Source organism: Vipera berus (genome assembly GCF_964194415.1).
Source record: "Vipera berus genome assembly, chromosome: Z".
NCBI classification, from domain to species: Eukaryota; Metazoa; Chordata; class Lepidosauria; order Squamata; family Viperidae; genus Vipera; species Vipera berus.
Genome location: NC_138205.1, coordinates 116,491,667 through 116,510,367, shown reverse-complemented (window position 1 = coordinate 116,510,367; position 18,701 = coordinate 116,491,667). Strand labels below are relative to the sequence as shown.

Below are 18,701 nucleotides of genomic sequence, written 5' to 3'. Positions count from 1 at the left end.
ATCCTGTGGCATGTAAAAAGGAGCCACACTAACAGGATCTACCATCTTGGTAGGGGAGTAATGACTATATTGAAAACTAGATTGTCTACATTTGTCCTTAGAAAACTACTGGGGGGTGCCATGCCAGAAAAAAAATGAATGAGCCCTTACTCATATACCAAACTATTTAGATCTGAAGGGCGTAATAGAGCTGTGACAGCCAGTCAAGCAAAGAAGTATAGCACTTAGTTAAGCTCACTCTACACAGAATACGAAAGAGTGAAATCTCTTTATTCCAAAAATGAAAGTTGTTTTGAATTTTTAATATGAAATTAACACGATCAATCCTTGATGGAATGAAAGAGTGAGTCTCAATGCCATCTTACTGACTGGATAGGTGCAACACAGTACAGCTTTTCCTTTCTTTCAACTCAGTGCTGTTTTTTATAGGTTGGTCTATACCCTTTTTTTGGAACCCAAAGCCATTTCCAACCCATCCTAGGACCTAAACTAGCTTGGACCCATCCCTGAATGCATCATTTTACTTTACTTACATATAGCTCCCCTATCAACTAGGGGATGGGAGGGATGGAGGGTAAGAGCAAGAATGCACTTTAAAGAATAATTTATCAAAAAAATTACTAGCTTTTAAACTTTCTGCCATCCATTGCTTTCATTAGGTAAAATATAATTATTGGGGTCAGTTGTCACAAAACAGCGATTTGTTCCATCACACAAAATAATTGCTTAGCAGCAATGGTTGCCTTCATAGACTGCTGATGAGCTTTCAATAGGCATGTGGTTGATCATTCCAGAGAAAGAATGTAAATTAGACTTTTGGTTGAACTTAGATGGATCTATCTTACAGGGCTAGATGTTTACTGATTAGGGAATGTTACAATACTTTCAAGATAACAGTAGAGGGCACATGCACATCATGCTGGGACACCGATAGTCAGATTCAGAAAACAGCAGCTTTTTTAAAGAAAATACTAGTCTTCTTTGTTGACTATTTATATTCAGCTTTTCTCCTGAGTCCTCAAAGTTAGGGTCAGAACACCTGTCTTTAGGTCACATTTTGCATCCTATATAACACAGTAAATGGGGCAAAAGAATCTTGAAAGGACAGGAAGATTCTAGGCAGTGTAACTGTATCTTCTGTTCACACTCCATGAATGCTAGTTCAGTAACATTATGTTCCATTTAGAGATGGGCTTCAAATGAATTTAAAAAGGTACTCCTTTGAAATGAGCTAAGTGGTGATTACCTGGAGAGGTCCATATGATTTCATGACAGAAGGACAGAAGTGGCTTGGGGAACCAAAGGATTTTAGTATTCTATATTTTCCCATGGCTGCCAGTTATACGTAGCTGTGGTGACTATGAGCATCAATGTGTCTACAAACAACATCTATGCTGCCCATTAGGCTCCACAATGCATTTGATTTTTTAACAAATTAAATGGATAGTTGTACTCTACGGTTTTGGTTGAAAGTGTGGTCATTTGACCAAGACAAACAACAAAAGAAACAGCTCATGTTCCAGCAGGAGCCATCCCACTGGACTAGAAGGGGTAACCTCAAGCAATTTGTTTTTTGCTCAGTTGATGTTTGGTGGACTCTGTCCACCAATGCAACAATTAATTATCAGGTAAAAAATAGTAAATGCATTAAAATAAAATTACATATCTAATTAAAAGCTTTGCACAACTGTATATGCATGTGTCAACATTCCAAATCTGATCACCAGTACCCAAACATTGGAGAGATCTATGCATCTTAGATTTACTACATGAATGGCAATATGGGATAAAGGATGTTGGTTTTGAGTTACATCCATGTAACTTACTTAGAGTCTTGTCTATATCTCCTTTGCACCTCTGTATTCTATCTACTGATTTTGTCAAAAATTCTTTAAAATAAAATAAAAGGTACAATAAAAACTATGCAAGGAAGCATGAAGATTACTAAGGTTTATTTTTTAAAAAAATAAATTTTATATCAACGTTGAGTTTTAATATAGATCAGCTATACTTTAAGGTCTTCATCCATGAGGCCATTAGAACAGTTCCTCTAGTTTCTTCTGGGATTTAGGATTATGGAACTAAATGGGCATGATCCATTATATGGGTCTTTCTTCATCACTGACTATCACTGGTCACCCAGAACACCCTTGTGTGGAAAGGGTATGTACTGTTTGAGTTCCGATTACAACATACTCAAGGCAACATATGCAATAATACTGAATACTCATCAAGTAGCCCTGGTTTGCAAACTATCTTATAAGGCAGTGAAATTAAAAAAATAGGAAAAAACCCAAATTAGTATTTGAACCATTTTCAAATTCAAACTTACCTATTTTTGATATGGTAGTATATTGCAAGAGCTACGCTGTAAAAGAAAATGCAGAGTTAGTGTCTTAATACATATTGAACATAGTGAATCTTAAAGCTTTACGACTAAGTCATATTTCCGAGGGACAAATTCAACCAATTTTCTTACCAAAAGAGAGAATGAGGATCAACAACAGAAAATAATAATCTGTAACAAACTGTACTGAATGCATTCAACTATACAGGACAAGATCAAGGCATTTCATTGCCTGAAAACAAGAATAATTATTCCATCCAATCATTTCTCTTAAGATGGGTGTCTATATATATTAGATAAACAAAAACATATTTTAAATGGATATTTCTTTTTGTCATTCCATAGATAGATGACTGAACTAACAACTGTATCTTAGTTTGAAGTTGGTAATAGTACAATATATACACCATAGGGAGCAAGGAAGTTAAGTAGCTGACTTTATGAGCTGTCGTGCTGATAAAACAGAAGTGGCTGACATTGTTGAGCACTAGTGTTCATTGCCTAAGATAATCCTCCTTTGGGGCTGGTCCTGCCTCTACATAATACCATATAAATAGCCTTTTCAGACTATTGTTACAAGTAGAAAAATTCAGGCTATTATTATTATATCAATAAAAATTCAGACCAATCATATCTATAAAAAGTTTTAAAGGAAGAACTCAAAGAAGAGAAGGACATGGACACCATCAAAAATTTAAGAACTTTTGAGGAGCACCATTGTGGCAAAACACTTGCCACATTTATCTATAGCTCTGCAACTTAAATGCAGTTGGATAGATTATAAAAACTAACAGAGTAAGTTTGGAGGATGCAAAAAGGACCCAAAATTGGAAACAAACAAGAAAAGAAAGTGGAGCAATAGTAGATTGTTTTACAGGAAATTAAAGAAGTAGGAATGACAAAATAGCAAGTTCTGAAAGTGAGGAAGCTCTAAAACTAAAGGAATCAATAGATATAAAAACAAATTCTGAATGTATAAAAGAGATAAGGCAACAAGGATATGAAATAAGGGACTTTGATAAAGTCCACTGGCTGTCAGAACAGTGAGAATGGCAAGTCAATACAGTCACAAAGATAAATCAGGAAAGATATTAATATTTTGAGAAAAAGTACATGTCTGCATAAATAGTGTGGTGAAAATTGACAATTTTAATAAAAGAGATTTTCATTATATCTATTTGCTACAGTGTCTTATCAATTATTCAGTGTCCAGAATTTTTTTAGATTTCTAACTTCCAACTATTAAATAGCCATAAAAGAATGGTTGTAAAGTTTTTTCAGAAGAAAATCATAATTCATAATTTATATGACATATAAACAAAGAGAAAAGCATGTTCCAATTATATAATAATTTATCTTTCATGGGATTTTAAAAATCACTGGCAGAAATATTTGTAGCCCTTCTGAAAATTCATACCACTTTTTAAAAAGCAATATGTTAACATTTGAATGCTAGAAAAACTGTGAGACACAATTGTGCAAAATAAAAAATTATAGAGAATTTTAATCTGATTTTGCGGTTTTTGTCTGGAATACATCTGCATTCACATAAAGATTGAAACTCTTAGCCAATTATCAAAGCATTGACTGCTGTTGGTGATATCTGTGCCATACACAAGCACAACTAAAAATGATCAGAACTACTCCTTGGTGGTACATTTGTATCTATCACGGCAGTCATAATAATGACCTTCAAAGCTGCAGTATAAAAGGAAATGGTTATCATAACAACCAGGCAGTTCCAAAAGTATCTCAGCATTTGAAAATTAAAAAAAAGACAAAAATTGCATCAGAACAAACTCAAAAGTAGAATCTTAGATTAATTCAAGGACACAAAATTGTTTTGGGATTGTTAACTAAAAACAAAAATATATTTGCAGCTGTGGCATTAACAAACAGGAAGGAAGGCAAGAATAAAATATGTTTGAACTCATTAACAGACCTCCAAATACTGTCTTCCTAAGAAAATTGCCAATTTTAAATTTATATTTTAAAAATTCAACTGCAACCTTAGCACAATAGGCAAACTTTCAAGAGGTATGTGTTTCAGAGCTTCTCTAATTTAAACTATAAGGATTTGTGTGGCAACACATTTAGTGCCCTCTATATCCTTATTTATATTTGAAACAGAAGGAAAAATTTGTTATTTTTCCCCCAATCCTAATCATTCCACTCTTTTCTACTATATCAGATCTGTAGATAAACCCCAGAGCATTTCTGCAACCATTTAAAAGTAATCCTTGATTAACAATGCTAATTGGGACCAGAATTTCCATGATTAAGCAATATGGTTATAAAGCATGATGTCATGTGACCGTAATGCTAAAGGTTGGAAATCTCCACTTTGGTCCTTAAATAAATCCCACCCAGTGGGATTGGTGTGAGGATCCACCCCAATCCCAGCCCCAAACTTTGGTAAGGTAAGGTAAACCTCCTCTTAAACGCCCCATCTAATTACCTCCCTGCTATCTCTGCTCTTTTGGCATGCCTGTACTTCATTAACCCTGTTGCCCTGCACTTCGGTGGCCATGCTTTGCCCATCTCTGAATCATTCAGATGCTCACTGACAAACTTCAGACAGGCCTGTATATGTGCTTTCTATTATTTTCTTCCCCTCACTGCTGACAATGTCCCCGACTTTTCACAAGGCAGATCCTGGTTGTGTCAGACCTTCTTCCAGAAGCCATGAACACCCTTGTCCAAGGAAGACAGAGAAGTCATAGAGTTTAGGATGTTAAAGTGTTCCTGCAGCTATAAGTGTAGGTAAATGGCCAAGCACCTGAATTTTGATCACATGACTGTGGGGATGCTGCCATGGCCATAAATCCATGGGCTTTGTCATAAGTACCATTCATTTGGCGTTGTCATACCTTCATGTGGTCACCTAACAAATGGTCATTAAGCAAGGACAATCCATATTAGGAATGTAAGTATGTATGTGTATAAGGTAAAGGTAAAGGTTCCCCCGCACATGCGTGCTAGTCGTTTCCGACTCTAGGGGCCGGTGCTCATCTCCGTTTCAAAGCCAAAGAGCAAGCGCTTGTCCGAGGACGTCTCCGTGGTCATGTAGCCGGCATGACTAGATGCCAAAGGCGCATGGAACGCTGTTACCTTCCCACCATAGTGGTCCCTATTTTTCTACTTGCATTTTTATGTGCTTTCGAACTGCTAGGCTGGCAGAAGCTGGGACGAGTAACAGGCGCTCACTCTTTTTTACGCCGGCACTCAGGATTTGACCCGCCAAACTGCCGACCTTCTGATTGACAAGCTCAGCATCCTAACCCACTGAGCCACCGCGTGTATATGTGTATCTCCTCTCTCTCTCTCTCTCTCTCTCTCTCTCTCTCTCTCGCTCTCTGTCTCTCTCTCTCTTGTATGTATGTATGTATGTATGTATGTATGTATGTAATGTATGTATTTAACAAATGAATGCTGCCATACTTACCATTTAATTGTATACTTGAGGTTTGGCTGACTGACTGTGCTGTCATCCAGGAAAATAGTGGAACAGGAACTGTATTTCCTTCTCAATTGACCAGGAGTATGCTAGGAAAAAAAGAAAGTATACAAAAAAACAGTATCAGTCACATAATGCCAACATTATTTATTCCTAGAAAATAAATAGCTTTTCTTGGTCTCTAGCAGATACATGGATACATTCAAGTCAACATAACCTGGCAAAAATCAGAGAGAATTACACAATAGTTATTCTTTCTTTGCTTTTTGTTCAATTGAAAAGATTATTTGCAATATATCAGTTTATTCTTCAAAGTGAAATAGTTGGGTAGAGCCCCTATATATGAATGAAACAAGATGTACATTCTTACATAATGGAGGGTTCATAATGGAGGATAAAACAGAAAATATACCATACGCTTGGATATGGCTGATAAGAATCTGGAATTAATGCTTTTTAATTTAACAGCACAACACAGATAAAAGAAAGGAAGATATGAAACCATCATATTTTTTTCTCACCAACATGAGAAAAAAAGGGTTTTTAACAGGGTTCATCTTTGTATATCCTATATTCAGAAGGTGAAAAAAATGTAATTGGATAGAAATATTCTGAACAAGATTTTAATTTGGTGCTTTTTGTCGGGGGGCCTTACTTAAGTTATAATGACAAAAGATAGGAACAAGAAGGGACATTATGACTTAGGTTCATACAACACTAGTGTAATTTGAGGTTTAACATGTTGTGTGTGAACTGAGTCATTGTGGTCTATAAACTATGGCTTAATGACTTACTGAGTTGTGCACTTTTAATCAATTCTGCTTACCCAATAAGACATGCTTAAGTAAACTTTACTGTGATGTGCCATCTTAATCATTACATGAATTTGGGCCCAATACTGCTAAGCTTGTAAGCCCCCTGAGTCTTCGGAGAAAGGCGGGATATAAATGGGATTAAAATAAAAATAAATAAATACACCTCCTAGGGCCTAACATTCTACTTTGCCAATCATAGGGAAGTTGTTTTACTTCAACCCTGCCTAAGACAGGCATTCTCTAACCATAGCTCCCAACTTGCTGTTGTTCACCTTTTATTTATTTATTTATTTATTTATTATTTAAACTTGTATACCACCCTATTCCTGTAGGACTCAGGGCGGTTTACAGGGAAAAATTAAAAATACATACATACAAAGTTAAAATCGATTAAAACTAAAATTAAATTAAGTCCCTGAATTTAAACTAAAACCCCATTAATAAATAATTAAAACCCCTCAGTCTGGGCCAGACAGCTTTTGCTTGGAAATCTTCAGTGATGGAACTTCTATGACTCTAGAGTTAATAAATTCCAGTAAATTTCTCTTTATTTCATGTTTAGATCTTTCTAAACTGCTGGTTCATGCTTAATTTGCACAATACATCTGGGGGCCATGAGACTGGGGAAATATGGCATGACTGATAAAGATTTAGAAGATGGTTATGGGTACACCTTTCCGCAGACACATTATGCAAAGACCTAATTGTCTAGAGAAGGCTCTGAGCTTGGAAAACATGTAGGAAGGAGAAGAAGAGGAAGTTGACGAAGACTTGGTGGCACATAATCCATATATCAATCAACAAGAATTGGGTATGTCTCGTTTAATGAAAAGAAGGACTAGAGGTGATACGATAGCAATCTTCCAATATATAAGGGGGCTGCCACAAAGAACAGGAGGTTAACATATTCTCCAAAGCATCCAAACAAGAAGCAATGAAGGGAAACTAATCAAGGACAGAACCAACTTAGAATTAAGGAGAAATTTCCTGACAGTTAGAACAATTAATCCACAGAGCGACTTGCTTCCAGAAGTTGTGGACGCTCCATCACTGGAGGTTTTCAAGAAGAGATTGGACAACGATTTGTCTGAAATTGTAGAGAGATTCCTGTTTGATCAGAGGTTGGACTAGAAGATCTCTAAGATCCCTTCCAACTCTGGTATTCTGTTGTGTTAAACCAGCAGCAAATCCTAAGGTTATTTTTCCAAAAGGCAACTGGACCTTCTTGGGGTTTTTTTGAAAACATTTTGCTTTTTATTCAAAAAACATATCTTGGATGATAAGCAAAATGTTTTGAAAGAAAAAAACCCAAGAAATTCCCGTTGCCTTTTGGAAAAAGCACCTTTGGGACTACCATGACCTGGATGATTGAGAATCTCCGTAGACACCCAGCTGCAAGCTCTTCTGTTATCAGTGAAAAAAACTGCTTTTGACTGGATTTCAGGAAGTCTCTTAGAAAAAAAAATTCTCTTGTGTAATGAATCAGAGGATAAATTCACTTCACATGGGAAATAGTTCAGCTGTTAAAATGCTGGGAACCTCTTCTCTTTGATCTCAATAAATGTTGCTAAAATGTGAGAATGTTACTTGAAAAGAGTATGATAAAAGAAGCTGCCAAAAGACCTACAGTTGTGAATCAAAATGGAATCAAGGGAATGGGAAACAATTTCTTGTGGTCTTCAGGAAGAATGTTATATCAGCCTTAGAGTGGTACTTTCTTCTCCCAAATGTTATATTTTAACACACTTTCGGAAACACTGGTTTAAAGTAAAATTAAAGCCTGTATAAAATATTTTGAAAATGACACAGTATTTCATCACTAGTAGAATAGGACTCCCCCCCCCAATGCACCTATATGGTGCCAAACATTAAGCACCTGTTATGCTTTTCACATTTCCTTTTAAAAGTGCAGGTTGCATTTGAAATAACAAGAAATAGCCGGATTGGAATCGTAACAGCAGAACCAACTTGATTTGTCTGCAACAGACCGCTGAAAGGAATGCATCACTGGAAGCTCTTAAGCCATGTGCGGTAGCCCTTGACCAAGTAGATACCAAAAAGGAGCAAGTACTTTATTTTCAGCTGAAACTAAAGGGCTTCACTGTAAAACGTAACACAAGCTTAACACTAAACAACCCTAAAATCCAAATTCTGCCCATGTAGATGGATCCTGTTCCATCCATTTTGCATCATGTCCTGTGGACTTCAGTCCTCATTTTCTGAAAGATGGTACTTGTGACATGTAGACACTTACAAGACTGCCAAGACTGCCTAAACTTTGATGGGAAATTATGGATATTAAATTGACTGCAATTTGATTTGATTTCTATCCTGCCTTTCTTCTAGCAGGCTGAAGTCTCATACATAGCATGTCCTCTGGTAGTTTTCCTCAGAACAGCAACCTGGGAAGTCACTAAAAGAGAGCGGCTGACCCTCAAATCATCTAGTCAGTTTCCAGGGCTGAAGTTGGACTTGAACCTGGGTCTCCCAATCCTGATCCAAAAACTGAGAAAGGATAGGGAAATATTATGAGAAGAGAATCATGCAATGCTTATTTAAAATCAAATTATTTCAGAGACTACGAATATCAGAATTTTATTACCTTGATCATGTGGGCCAACCAGCTTTGGCCATCTGTTATGTGTTACCGAAGTTCAATGGTGTTAGCAAAACAAATCTCCCTATCCGATTTTCCTCAGATTGTTTTGGGGACAATCACACAAGCCGTTAATTTGGAAGGTCAACATGCAACAGTTCCTTATTAGAAAAGGATCGAGAATGGTTAGCTGCCATGGCAATGAAGGCCTTACTCAGGGCCAACCCAAGATGATCCAAACCTCAGGATTTCATTACCTTGACTATGAGCATACCGACCTTTGGCCAGCTGTGGTGTGCTATTGAAATTCAATGGTATCAGCAAAATAAATGTCCATATCCAATTTTCCTGAGATTGTTTTGGGATGATCACGCAAGCCGTTAATTTGGAACATGCAACAGTTCCATAGAAGAAGGATCAATAATGGTTAGCTCCATGGGAATGAAGGCCTTTATTCAGGGCCATCTCAAGAAGATTCAAACTTCAGGATATCATTACCTTGACCATGTGGCATGACCAGCTTTAACCAGTTGTTGTCTACTACTGAAGTTCAATGGTGTCACCAAAACAAATCTCCCTATCCGGTTTTACTGAGATTGTTTTGGGGGATGATGCATCATGCAAGCTGTTATTTTGGAAGTCAATATAAAACATTTCCATATTAGGAGAGGATCATAAATGGTTAGCTGCCATGGCAATGAAGGCCTTACTGAGGCCAACCCAACAAGAGCCAAACCTCAGGATTTCATTACCTTGACCAAGTGGGGGGACCAGCTTTGGCCAGCTGTTGTGTGCTACTGAACTTCAATAGTTATCAGCAAAACCAGTCTCTCTATCCAATTTTTCTGAGAATGTTTTGGAGATGATGTTAACTTCAAATAAGGTTATTATTATTCAGGAAGGACAACATACAAAATTTCCATATTAGGTAAGGATCAGGAATGGTTAGCTGCCATGGCAATGAAGGCCATACTCAAGGCCATACTCAAGAAAATCTACTGACTACAGAAAGGGAAAGACTCACTATCTCAGATGAAAAGATCTTAGTGACTGAAATAATCTTGTTACCATGTTGGGATTTTAATTGATATCTGGAATGTGGAAATGGTCCAGCTATGAACACCATAGGTCCTGAATATTCTCATACTGATATGGACCTATATTTGTTCCTTTGTGATCTGACAACCAACAGGCAAAAATAAAACACAAAAATCCCCACCAGTAATAGAATACTTATTAAGCTTATAATGAATGGCATCTAATAAAGAGGGGGGAGCAACAGAACCATGTAATTTTTGAATATATTTAAAACACAACATGAAATTTACAATTATAACAAACATATCTATTAGCCCTAAATTGTTGACTCTTTAATTAATGTCTCTTTTTCAGGCATCAAATATCCATAAAAATTCTGTTACACTGCATTCTTGGTTGATATTTTGACTAGTAAAGGTTTTAGATCCATATTTATATAACTGACCTAATTTACATAATTGCTTTATATGTCATTTGAATAATTATATAAATGATTTATATAACACTAATGATGGAAAAAAAACAATTATATAATGACACAAATAACATTAAATTTCAAATCCCTCTGGAAGGAATAAGCTTTGTCCACTGTTTGCATATGAAGTCTTAAGTATAATTTAATTCATTTTTTTCAAATCTACATAATGGAGATTCGGAGATCAGTATGTTTTACTGTATATTTTAAAATGCCACTTAGCTGAATCATTTTTTTCACTTACATGGTTTATGTAGAGGCTCTTCCGTTTTTCTCTCACTGTAAAAAAAATGTATAAAAGTTACATAATCTGAGGTAAATTCATTTTTGTACCATCTATTTTAAAAAAGTTATGACCTTTGTAAAAATTGGTAACCAAGAACAGAACCATTTTCTAACTTTATGTTTATATTCACTTCTACAGATGTGATTGGGATATGTAAATTAAAAAAAAGCTATATTAAAATTCTGCTTTATAAAGGAAATATTCTAATTTTATATTCAGTCATTTAATTTGATTGAAACATTCAAGAACAAAAACATTTTGATACAGTCAAATAGCACAAAGGCATGAATCATGTTTCAGGCATGACTTAAAATATTTACAGTACGGTATATAGAACTTGATACTGATTTTAAATAATATTGTCTTATTTCAGGTACAAAATTTAAGTATCAAAACTTTTTAAATGCAAGGCTTTTGATATGAAAATCAAAGCATAAACTCCATCCCAAACTTTAGGCACCTAGCTACAATATTTCATTCATTCATGCTCCTTATCTTTCAACTGATTCATAATTTTGGAATGCTAGTGGAAAAGGTATCACATTACCCATTTTCTGTTACATATGCAAGAGTTTCCTTTGCAAACAAAATCCTCAGACAAATCTCATTTCTCATTGCTCACACAGTACACACTGCCTTTAGAAAACTGACACACCAACTGTTCGTTCCTGAAAGTTTTGGGTAGTGCCTCTACATGTGGTGTCCAATGGATTGCACATTGAAGAGGCATTCAAAGGTGGAATCAAACAAGATGGAATCGTTAATAATTCTGGGAGTTCAACTTCAAGATAAGGAAATATTTCTATTCTTTCTGGAGTTGACCTCCCCAAAAGAGCCTTGGTGGAGCAGTGGGCTAATGCCTCCTTAAGTAACACCAGCTGCCTGCAATTAGTGCAGGTTCGAGTCCCACCAGGCTCAAGGTTGACTCAGCCTTCCATCCTTCCGAGGTAGGTAAAATGAGGACCCAGATTGTTGGGGGCAATTAAGCTGACTTTGTAATAATGCCGCTTGGGGGGGGTGTGTGAAAGCCCTAATAAGCAGGCATATACACAGAATGAAGGCTACTGCTAAGCTTGTAAGCCGCCCTGAGTCTTCGGAGAAGGGCGGGATATAAATGGAATTTTTTTAAAAAAGTCAAGTCTGGCAGTTAAAGAGCCTCCTATCTTTGATATTGACACTGGATAGCCACATAGTATCTGTGGCAATGTTTCGGTATCAGATAAATCAAATGCATTACTAAGTGGGAGAGAGAGACCTGGTTTTAATGTGTTATACACTCATAAGTGTATAACACTTATACACTCAAAACAAGACCAGGAGCTGACTGTGGCTCAGACCATGAGCTTCTCCTTGCAAAGTTTAGGCTTAAACTGAAGAAAGTAGGGAAAAGCACTAGGCCAGTCAGGTATGAACTAAATCATATCCCTGTTGAATATACAGTAGAGGTGACAAATAGATTTAAGGAATTAGATCTGATAGACAGAGTGCCTGAAGAACTATGGACAGAGGTTCGCGACATTGTACAACAGGTAGCAACCAAAACCATCCCAAAGAAAAAGAAATGCAAGAAAGCAAAATGGCTGTCTGAGGAAGCTTTGCAAATAGCTGAGGAAAGGAGGAAAGCGAAAGGCAAGGGAGAAAAACATAGATATGCCCAATTGAATGCAGAATTCCAGAGAATAGCTAGAAGAGATAAGAATGCCTTCTTAAATGAACAGTGCAAAGAAATAGAAGAAAACAATAGAATAGGGAGGACCAGAGATCTTTTCAAGAAAATTGGAGAGATGAAGGGAACATTCCATGCAAAAATGGGCATGATAAAGGACCAAAATGGCAGGGACCTAACAGAGGCAGAAGAGATTAAGAAGAGGTGGCAAAATTACACAGAAGAACTATACAAGAATGAGCTTAACGTCCCAGATAATCACAATGAGGTGGTCACTGACCTCGAGCCAGACATCCTAGAATGTGAAGTGAAGTGGGCCTTAGAAAAGCTGAGCAACAACAAAGCTAGTGGAGGTGACAGTATTCCAGCTGAGCTATTCAAAATCTTAAAAGACAGTGCAGTAAAAGTGCTACACTCAATTTGCCAGCAAATTTGGAAAACTCAACAGTGGCCACAGGATTGGAAAAGATCAGTTTACATTCCAATTCCAAAGAAAGGCAGTGCCAAAGAATGTTCAAACTATCGCACCATTGCACTCATTTCTCATGCTAGTAAAGTCATGCTTAAAATCCTACAAGCTAGACTTCAGCAGTATGTGGATCGAGAACTACCAGAAGTACAGGCAGGATTTCGAAGAGGCAGAGGAACTAGAGATCAAATTGCTAACATACGCTGGATCATGGAGAAAGCTAGGGAGTTCCAGAAAAACATCTACTTCTGCTTCATTGACTATGCTAAAGCCTTTGATTGTGTGGATCATAACAAACTGTGGCAAGTTCTTAAAGAGATGGGAGTACCAGACCATCTGGTGACCTCTCGCCTAGACTACTGTAACGCTCTCTACATGGGACTTCCCTTGAAGACTACTCGGAGGCTCCAACTGGTACAGAATGCGGCCGCGAGAGTTGTCTTGGGAGTTTCCCGGTACTCCCATGTTACACCTTTGCTCCGTGAGCTGCATTGGTTACCAGTTGTCTTCCGGGTAAGGTTCAAGGTTTTGGTTATGATCTTTAAGTCCCTACATGGCATGGGTCCGCGATACCTCGAGGACCACCTGCTGCCGGCGTCGACTCCCCTCCGCCCTGTGCGCGCCCACAGAGAGGGCCTCCTCAGGGTGCCTCCTGTCAAGGAATGTCGACTGGTGGCCCCCAGGGGGAGGGCCTTCTCTGTGGGTGCTCCGGCGTTATGGAACCAACTGCCGGTTGAGCTCCGGATGGCATCAGACCTCCGATCCTTCCGTCGCGGGTTGAAGACCCATTTATTCGAACTAGCGGGTCTGGCCTGATGGGGGTACTTGGGTTTTTTATAGGTTTGTTTTATTATTCTGGTTTTAACTTGGGCATTAATTTAATTATCTTTTAATGTTTGTACTGTTGTTTATATTTATGCCCTGTGAACCGCCCTGAGTCCCTTTGGGAGAAGGGCGGTATAAAAATCTCAATAAATCTTAAATCTTAAATCTTATTGGTCTCTTGAGAAACCTATATGCGGGTCAAGAAGCAACAGTGAGAACTGGACACGGAACCACTGATTGGTTCAAAATTGGGAAAGGAGTCCGGCAAGGCTGTATACTGTCGCCTTGCCTATTTAACTTATATGCAGAGCACATCATGAGAAAGGCAGGGCTAGATGAATCAAAAGTTGGAATTAAGATTGCTGGAAGAAATATCAACAACCTAAGATACGCAGATGATACCACTCTAATGGCAGAAAGTGAAGAAGAACTAAAGAGCCTCTTGTTGCGGGTGAAGAAGGAGAGTGCAAAACTTGGGTTGAAACTTAACATTAAGAAAACCAAGATCATGGCATCTGGCCCTCTCAATTCCTGGCAAATAGATGGGGAAGAAATGGAGGTAGTGACAGATTTTGTTTTCCTGGGCTCCAAGATCACTGCAGATGGGGACTGTAGCCAAGAAATTAAAAGACGCTTGCTCCTGGGAAGGAAAGCCATGGCAAATCTAGACAGCACACTAAAAAGCAGAGACATCACCCTGTCAACAAAAGTGCGTATAGTCAAGGCTATGGTCTTCCCAGTTGCAATGTATGGCAGTGAAAGTTGGACCATAAGAAAGGCTGAGCGCCAAAGAATTGAGGCCTTTGAACTATGGTGCTGGAGAAGACTCCTACGAGTTCCTTGGACTGCAAGGCGATCAAACCGGTCAGTCCTAGAGGAGATCAATCCTGACTGCTCTTTAGAAGGCCAGATCCTGAAGCTAAAGCTCAAATACTTTGGCCATCTAATGAGAAGGAAGGACTCACTGGAGAAGAGCCTAATGCTGGGAAAGATCGAGGGCAAGAGAAGAAGGGGACGACAGAGAATGAGGTGGCTGGATGGAGTCACTGAAGCAGTAGGCGTGAGCTTAAATGGACTCCAGAAGATGGTAGAAGACAGGAAGGCCTGGAGGAACATTGTCCATAGGGTCGCGATGGGTCGGACACGACTTCGCAGCTAACAACAACAACACACTCATAAGCCCAAGGGTGATTCAGCTCCCTTGTCATAGTGTAGTTTTCTGAATAAAATCCTGAAATCTGGATTGCAATGTTGAGGTGAAGATGGTATAGTGGGATCTCTTGGGGATTCTACATTAGCATGTGTTGAAATATCTTTATTGTTTGCTAGTAAATTTCCAAGACTAAATTAAGTTGTTAACTATGGAGCATAAAGCTATTAAAGGAATTGGCAAGAATCAAGCTTTGTCACGGAACGTTGACAAGGTATGTTGGTGAGCCTCTAACCCAGGGGTGTCACATTTGCAACATCACATGACGTGTCGTGACGTATCGTGACTTTTTTCCATTGCCGGCAATGGGGTGGGCGCAGTTTCGGCATGATAAGGAGGCTTGGTGGAGCAGTGGGCTAATGCCTCCTTAAGTAACACCAGCTGCCTGCAATTAGTGCAGGTTCGCATCCCACCAGGCTCAAGGTTGACTCAGCCTTCCATCCTTCCGAGGTAGGTAAAATGAGGACCCAGATTGTTGGGGGCAATAAGCTGACTTTGTAATAATGCCGCTTTGGGGGGGGGGGCAAAAGCCCTAATAAGCAGGCATATACATAGAATGAAGGCTATTGCTAAGCACATTGGTTTGTGCTTAAATTGTAAGCCGCCCTGAGTCTTCGGAGAAGGGCGGGATATAAATGGGATTAAAATAAAATAAAATAAATAAATAAATGATGCATCAGGCCCGTGGGCCAGCAGTTTGACACCCAACAATTCTTAACTTCTGAATGTTCCAAATGGATTGTGTACATGTGAATGCACAGATTACCATCCAAAGTGCTACTGTTCCAGGCAAGTACAACTTACTATACACAGAGGACATGCTACTTCCCTGTGCAAAAACTGTAATGAAGATTTCCTAATATTAAAAAAATGTTTAAATGCCTGCAATGAATAAGAACAGCATAATAAAACAAGTGACTCTTTCTCAGCCCTAGCAAGAAGACAATGGCAAAGCACTTCTAAAATACTTTGCCAAGAAAACTGCAGGGGTTTATCAGGCAATCACTAGAAATAAGAACTGATTCCAACGGGTCTGGATGGGGAGGAACAGGCTTCGACTCAACCCTGACAAGACTGAGTGGCTGTGTGTGCCGGCGTCTCGGGAAATTCAGAATATTCCATCGCTAATTATGGGGGGTGAGATATTACCCCCCGCAGATAGGGCTCGTAACTTGGGTGTCCTCCTAGATTCACAGCTCTCCTTGGATGATCATATAGGAGCTGTGACTAGGGGGGCCTTCGCTCAGGTTCGCCTGGTGCGTCAGTTGCGGCCCTATCTAGACCGGGATGCCTTGCGCACAGTCACTCATGCACTCGTGACCTCCCGTTTGGACTACTGCAATGCTCTCTACATGGGGCTGCCCTTGAGGACTACTCGGAGGCTCCAGCTGGTGCAGAATGCAGCCGCGCGAGTGGTGGTGGGGTCTTCCCGATACTCCCATGTAACACCTCTACTCCGTGAGCTGCATTGGCTTCCGGTTGTCCTCCGGGTAAGATTCAAGGTGCTGGTTACAACCTATAAAGCCCTAAATGGCATGGGTCCGGGTTACTTACGGGAGCATCTGCTGCCGGCATCAACTTCCCTTCGTCCAGTGCGCTCCCACAGAGAGGGCCTCCTTAGGGTGCCGTCGGTCAAAGAGTGTCGACTGGCGGCCCCCAGGGGGAGGGCGTTCTCTGTGGGCGCGCCAGACCTTTGGAACCGTTTACCGGTGGAGCTCCGGATGGCTCCCGACCTTCGCTCCTTCCGATGTGACCTAAAAACATATTTATTTGAACAAGCTGGCCTGGTCTGATGGGTTTAGGGGTATTTTAACATTTTGTATTAATTTATTTAATTGGGCTACTGTATTTAATATTTCTTTTAATTTTTATATATTGTATTTTATTGTATTGCCCTGTACACCGCCCTGAGTCCTTCGGGAGAAGGGCGCTATAAAAATTAAATTATTATTATTATTATTATTATTATTATTATTATTATTATTATTATTATTATTATTATTATTATTATTATTCATAGACAGAAACACACATAAAGCAATGAATTAGCATCATTACTAGAATTCTAGCAGCCATAATAAAAATCAGAACTATTGTTCCTTAAAAACTAAGCTGTGTACCATTCTTCTGGTTTTGATCTCGTTAAAACACTCCCAGTCCCTGCTGCTCAACACAATATTGGGTGTATCCAAAAGATTTCCTTGCAGATGTCCAAAATCTAACAAGAATTAACTTGTTAACAAAGTACAGTAGTCCTTAACTTGTAACAGTTCATTCAATGAGCACTCAGTTACGACGACACTGAAAAAAGTGACTTACGGTGACCATTTTTCACACTTACAAACACTGCAGCATTTCCATAGTCACGTGATGAAAATTCTGATGCTTGGCAACTGACTCATATTTATGACTATTTGCAGTGTCCTGAGATCATGTGATCACTTTTTTTACCTTCTGATAAGCAAAGTTAATGGGGAAGCCAGATTCACTTAACAACTGTGACAAGAAAGGTTGTAAAATGGGGAAAAAACCCTTAACAAATGAGTCACTTGCAACAGAAATTTTGGGTTCAATTGTGGCCATAAGTCGAGGACCACCTGCATTAGCAAAATTTTTAAATTTCAAAAAAATAAAAAATTGAGGAAAAAGGCTTTGAATTTTTTTGCACAGTAGCATGGAGTGATTCAACAGATCCTTTACTACCTAACAACTCACTGTGCGTGTGCAACATGGCTATGTTGGAGTATATTAAGTTGAGTTTCACAATTCAAAACTAATTTGAATTGTGCAGTATTCCTAGCATAGGAATTTAACAGCCTGAAAGAAAGAAGGTTCAAGATTGTACTCCACAATATAATTCATTTCAATAATAACTGACAAATTACTTTCCTTGATGACACTATGGAACTATGAGACTGATCAAAATGTTAATTTCTAAAGATTTCTTACAAATCTATTTCTGTTACTGCTACTATTACTACTTCATCTTCCATCAGATTAAGCCATGAATTTTTATTATGTCTCACTACTGTTAATAGTTATAACCTTCTGGAGTTTCATGAACCATTTAAGATTTTCATAGTACACAAATTGATCCTTGCTAATCAGGAGTCCTGCAGAGAATATAACAATATTATGACACTAGAATAATAAGGACAGGGCAAGAACAGTCAACGCAATTGGAATACTCTGTATTTGCTCTGGCTTTGTTTTGTTTTGTCTCCACCTAGAGTGAGGACAATTTTATAGTTGCAGAATCCTATATGACTTGCTACATAATGCTAAACAAAGTGATGATGCTATAATCCTTTTTCTTCAAATAGAAATTTTCTGACCCCCAAGTGGGGCAACTAATTCTATAAACCACATTAGAGAAATTCACAATGCAGTAGTGACAATTCTTGCATCCACACTGGAGATGTTGAGGGAAAGGATGGGCTTTGCACTGAATATCACTGCCAATCCTCACCACCCTCTATTTCCATATCGAGGGGTTAAAAATAAGGAGGAGCTCTAG

General features: G+C 38.6%; 1 protein-coding gene across 3 annotated transcripts in view; it reads right to left on the bottom strand.

Annotated features, from left to right (window-relative positions):
- Positions 1-18,701, bottom strand: part of CCNY (cyclin Y) — a 105,052-nt gene that overhangs the window by 10,385 nt on the left and 75,966 nt on the right. The window contains exons 3-6 of one of the 3 annotated variants that reach the window (XM_081344866.1): positions 16,739-16,938; positions 10,973-11,007; positions 5,793-5,893; positions 2,333-2,368 (exon numbers count right to left, since the gene is read on the bottom strand). Coding sequence is in view for 1 of the 3 variants with exons in the window: in XM_081344864.1 (XP_081200990.1) it covers positions 2,333-2,368; positions 5,793-5,893; positions 10,973-11,007 (172 nt within the window). In the remaining 2 variants the exon portion in view is untranslated. Of the gene's footprint in view, positions 1-2,332; positions 2,369-5,792; positions 5,894-10,972; positions 11,008-16,738; positions 17,059-18,701 lie in introns of those variants that run through there. The other 2 variants (XM_081344865.1, XM_081344864.1) reach the window with 2 other exon arrangements.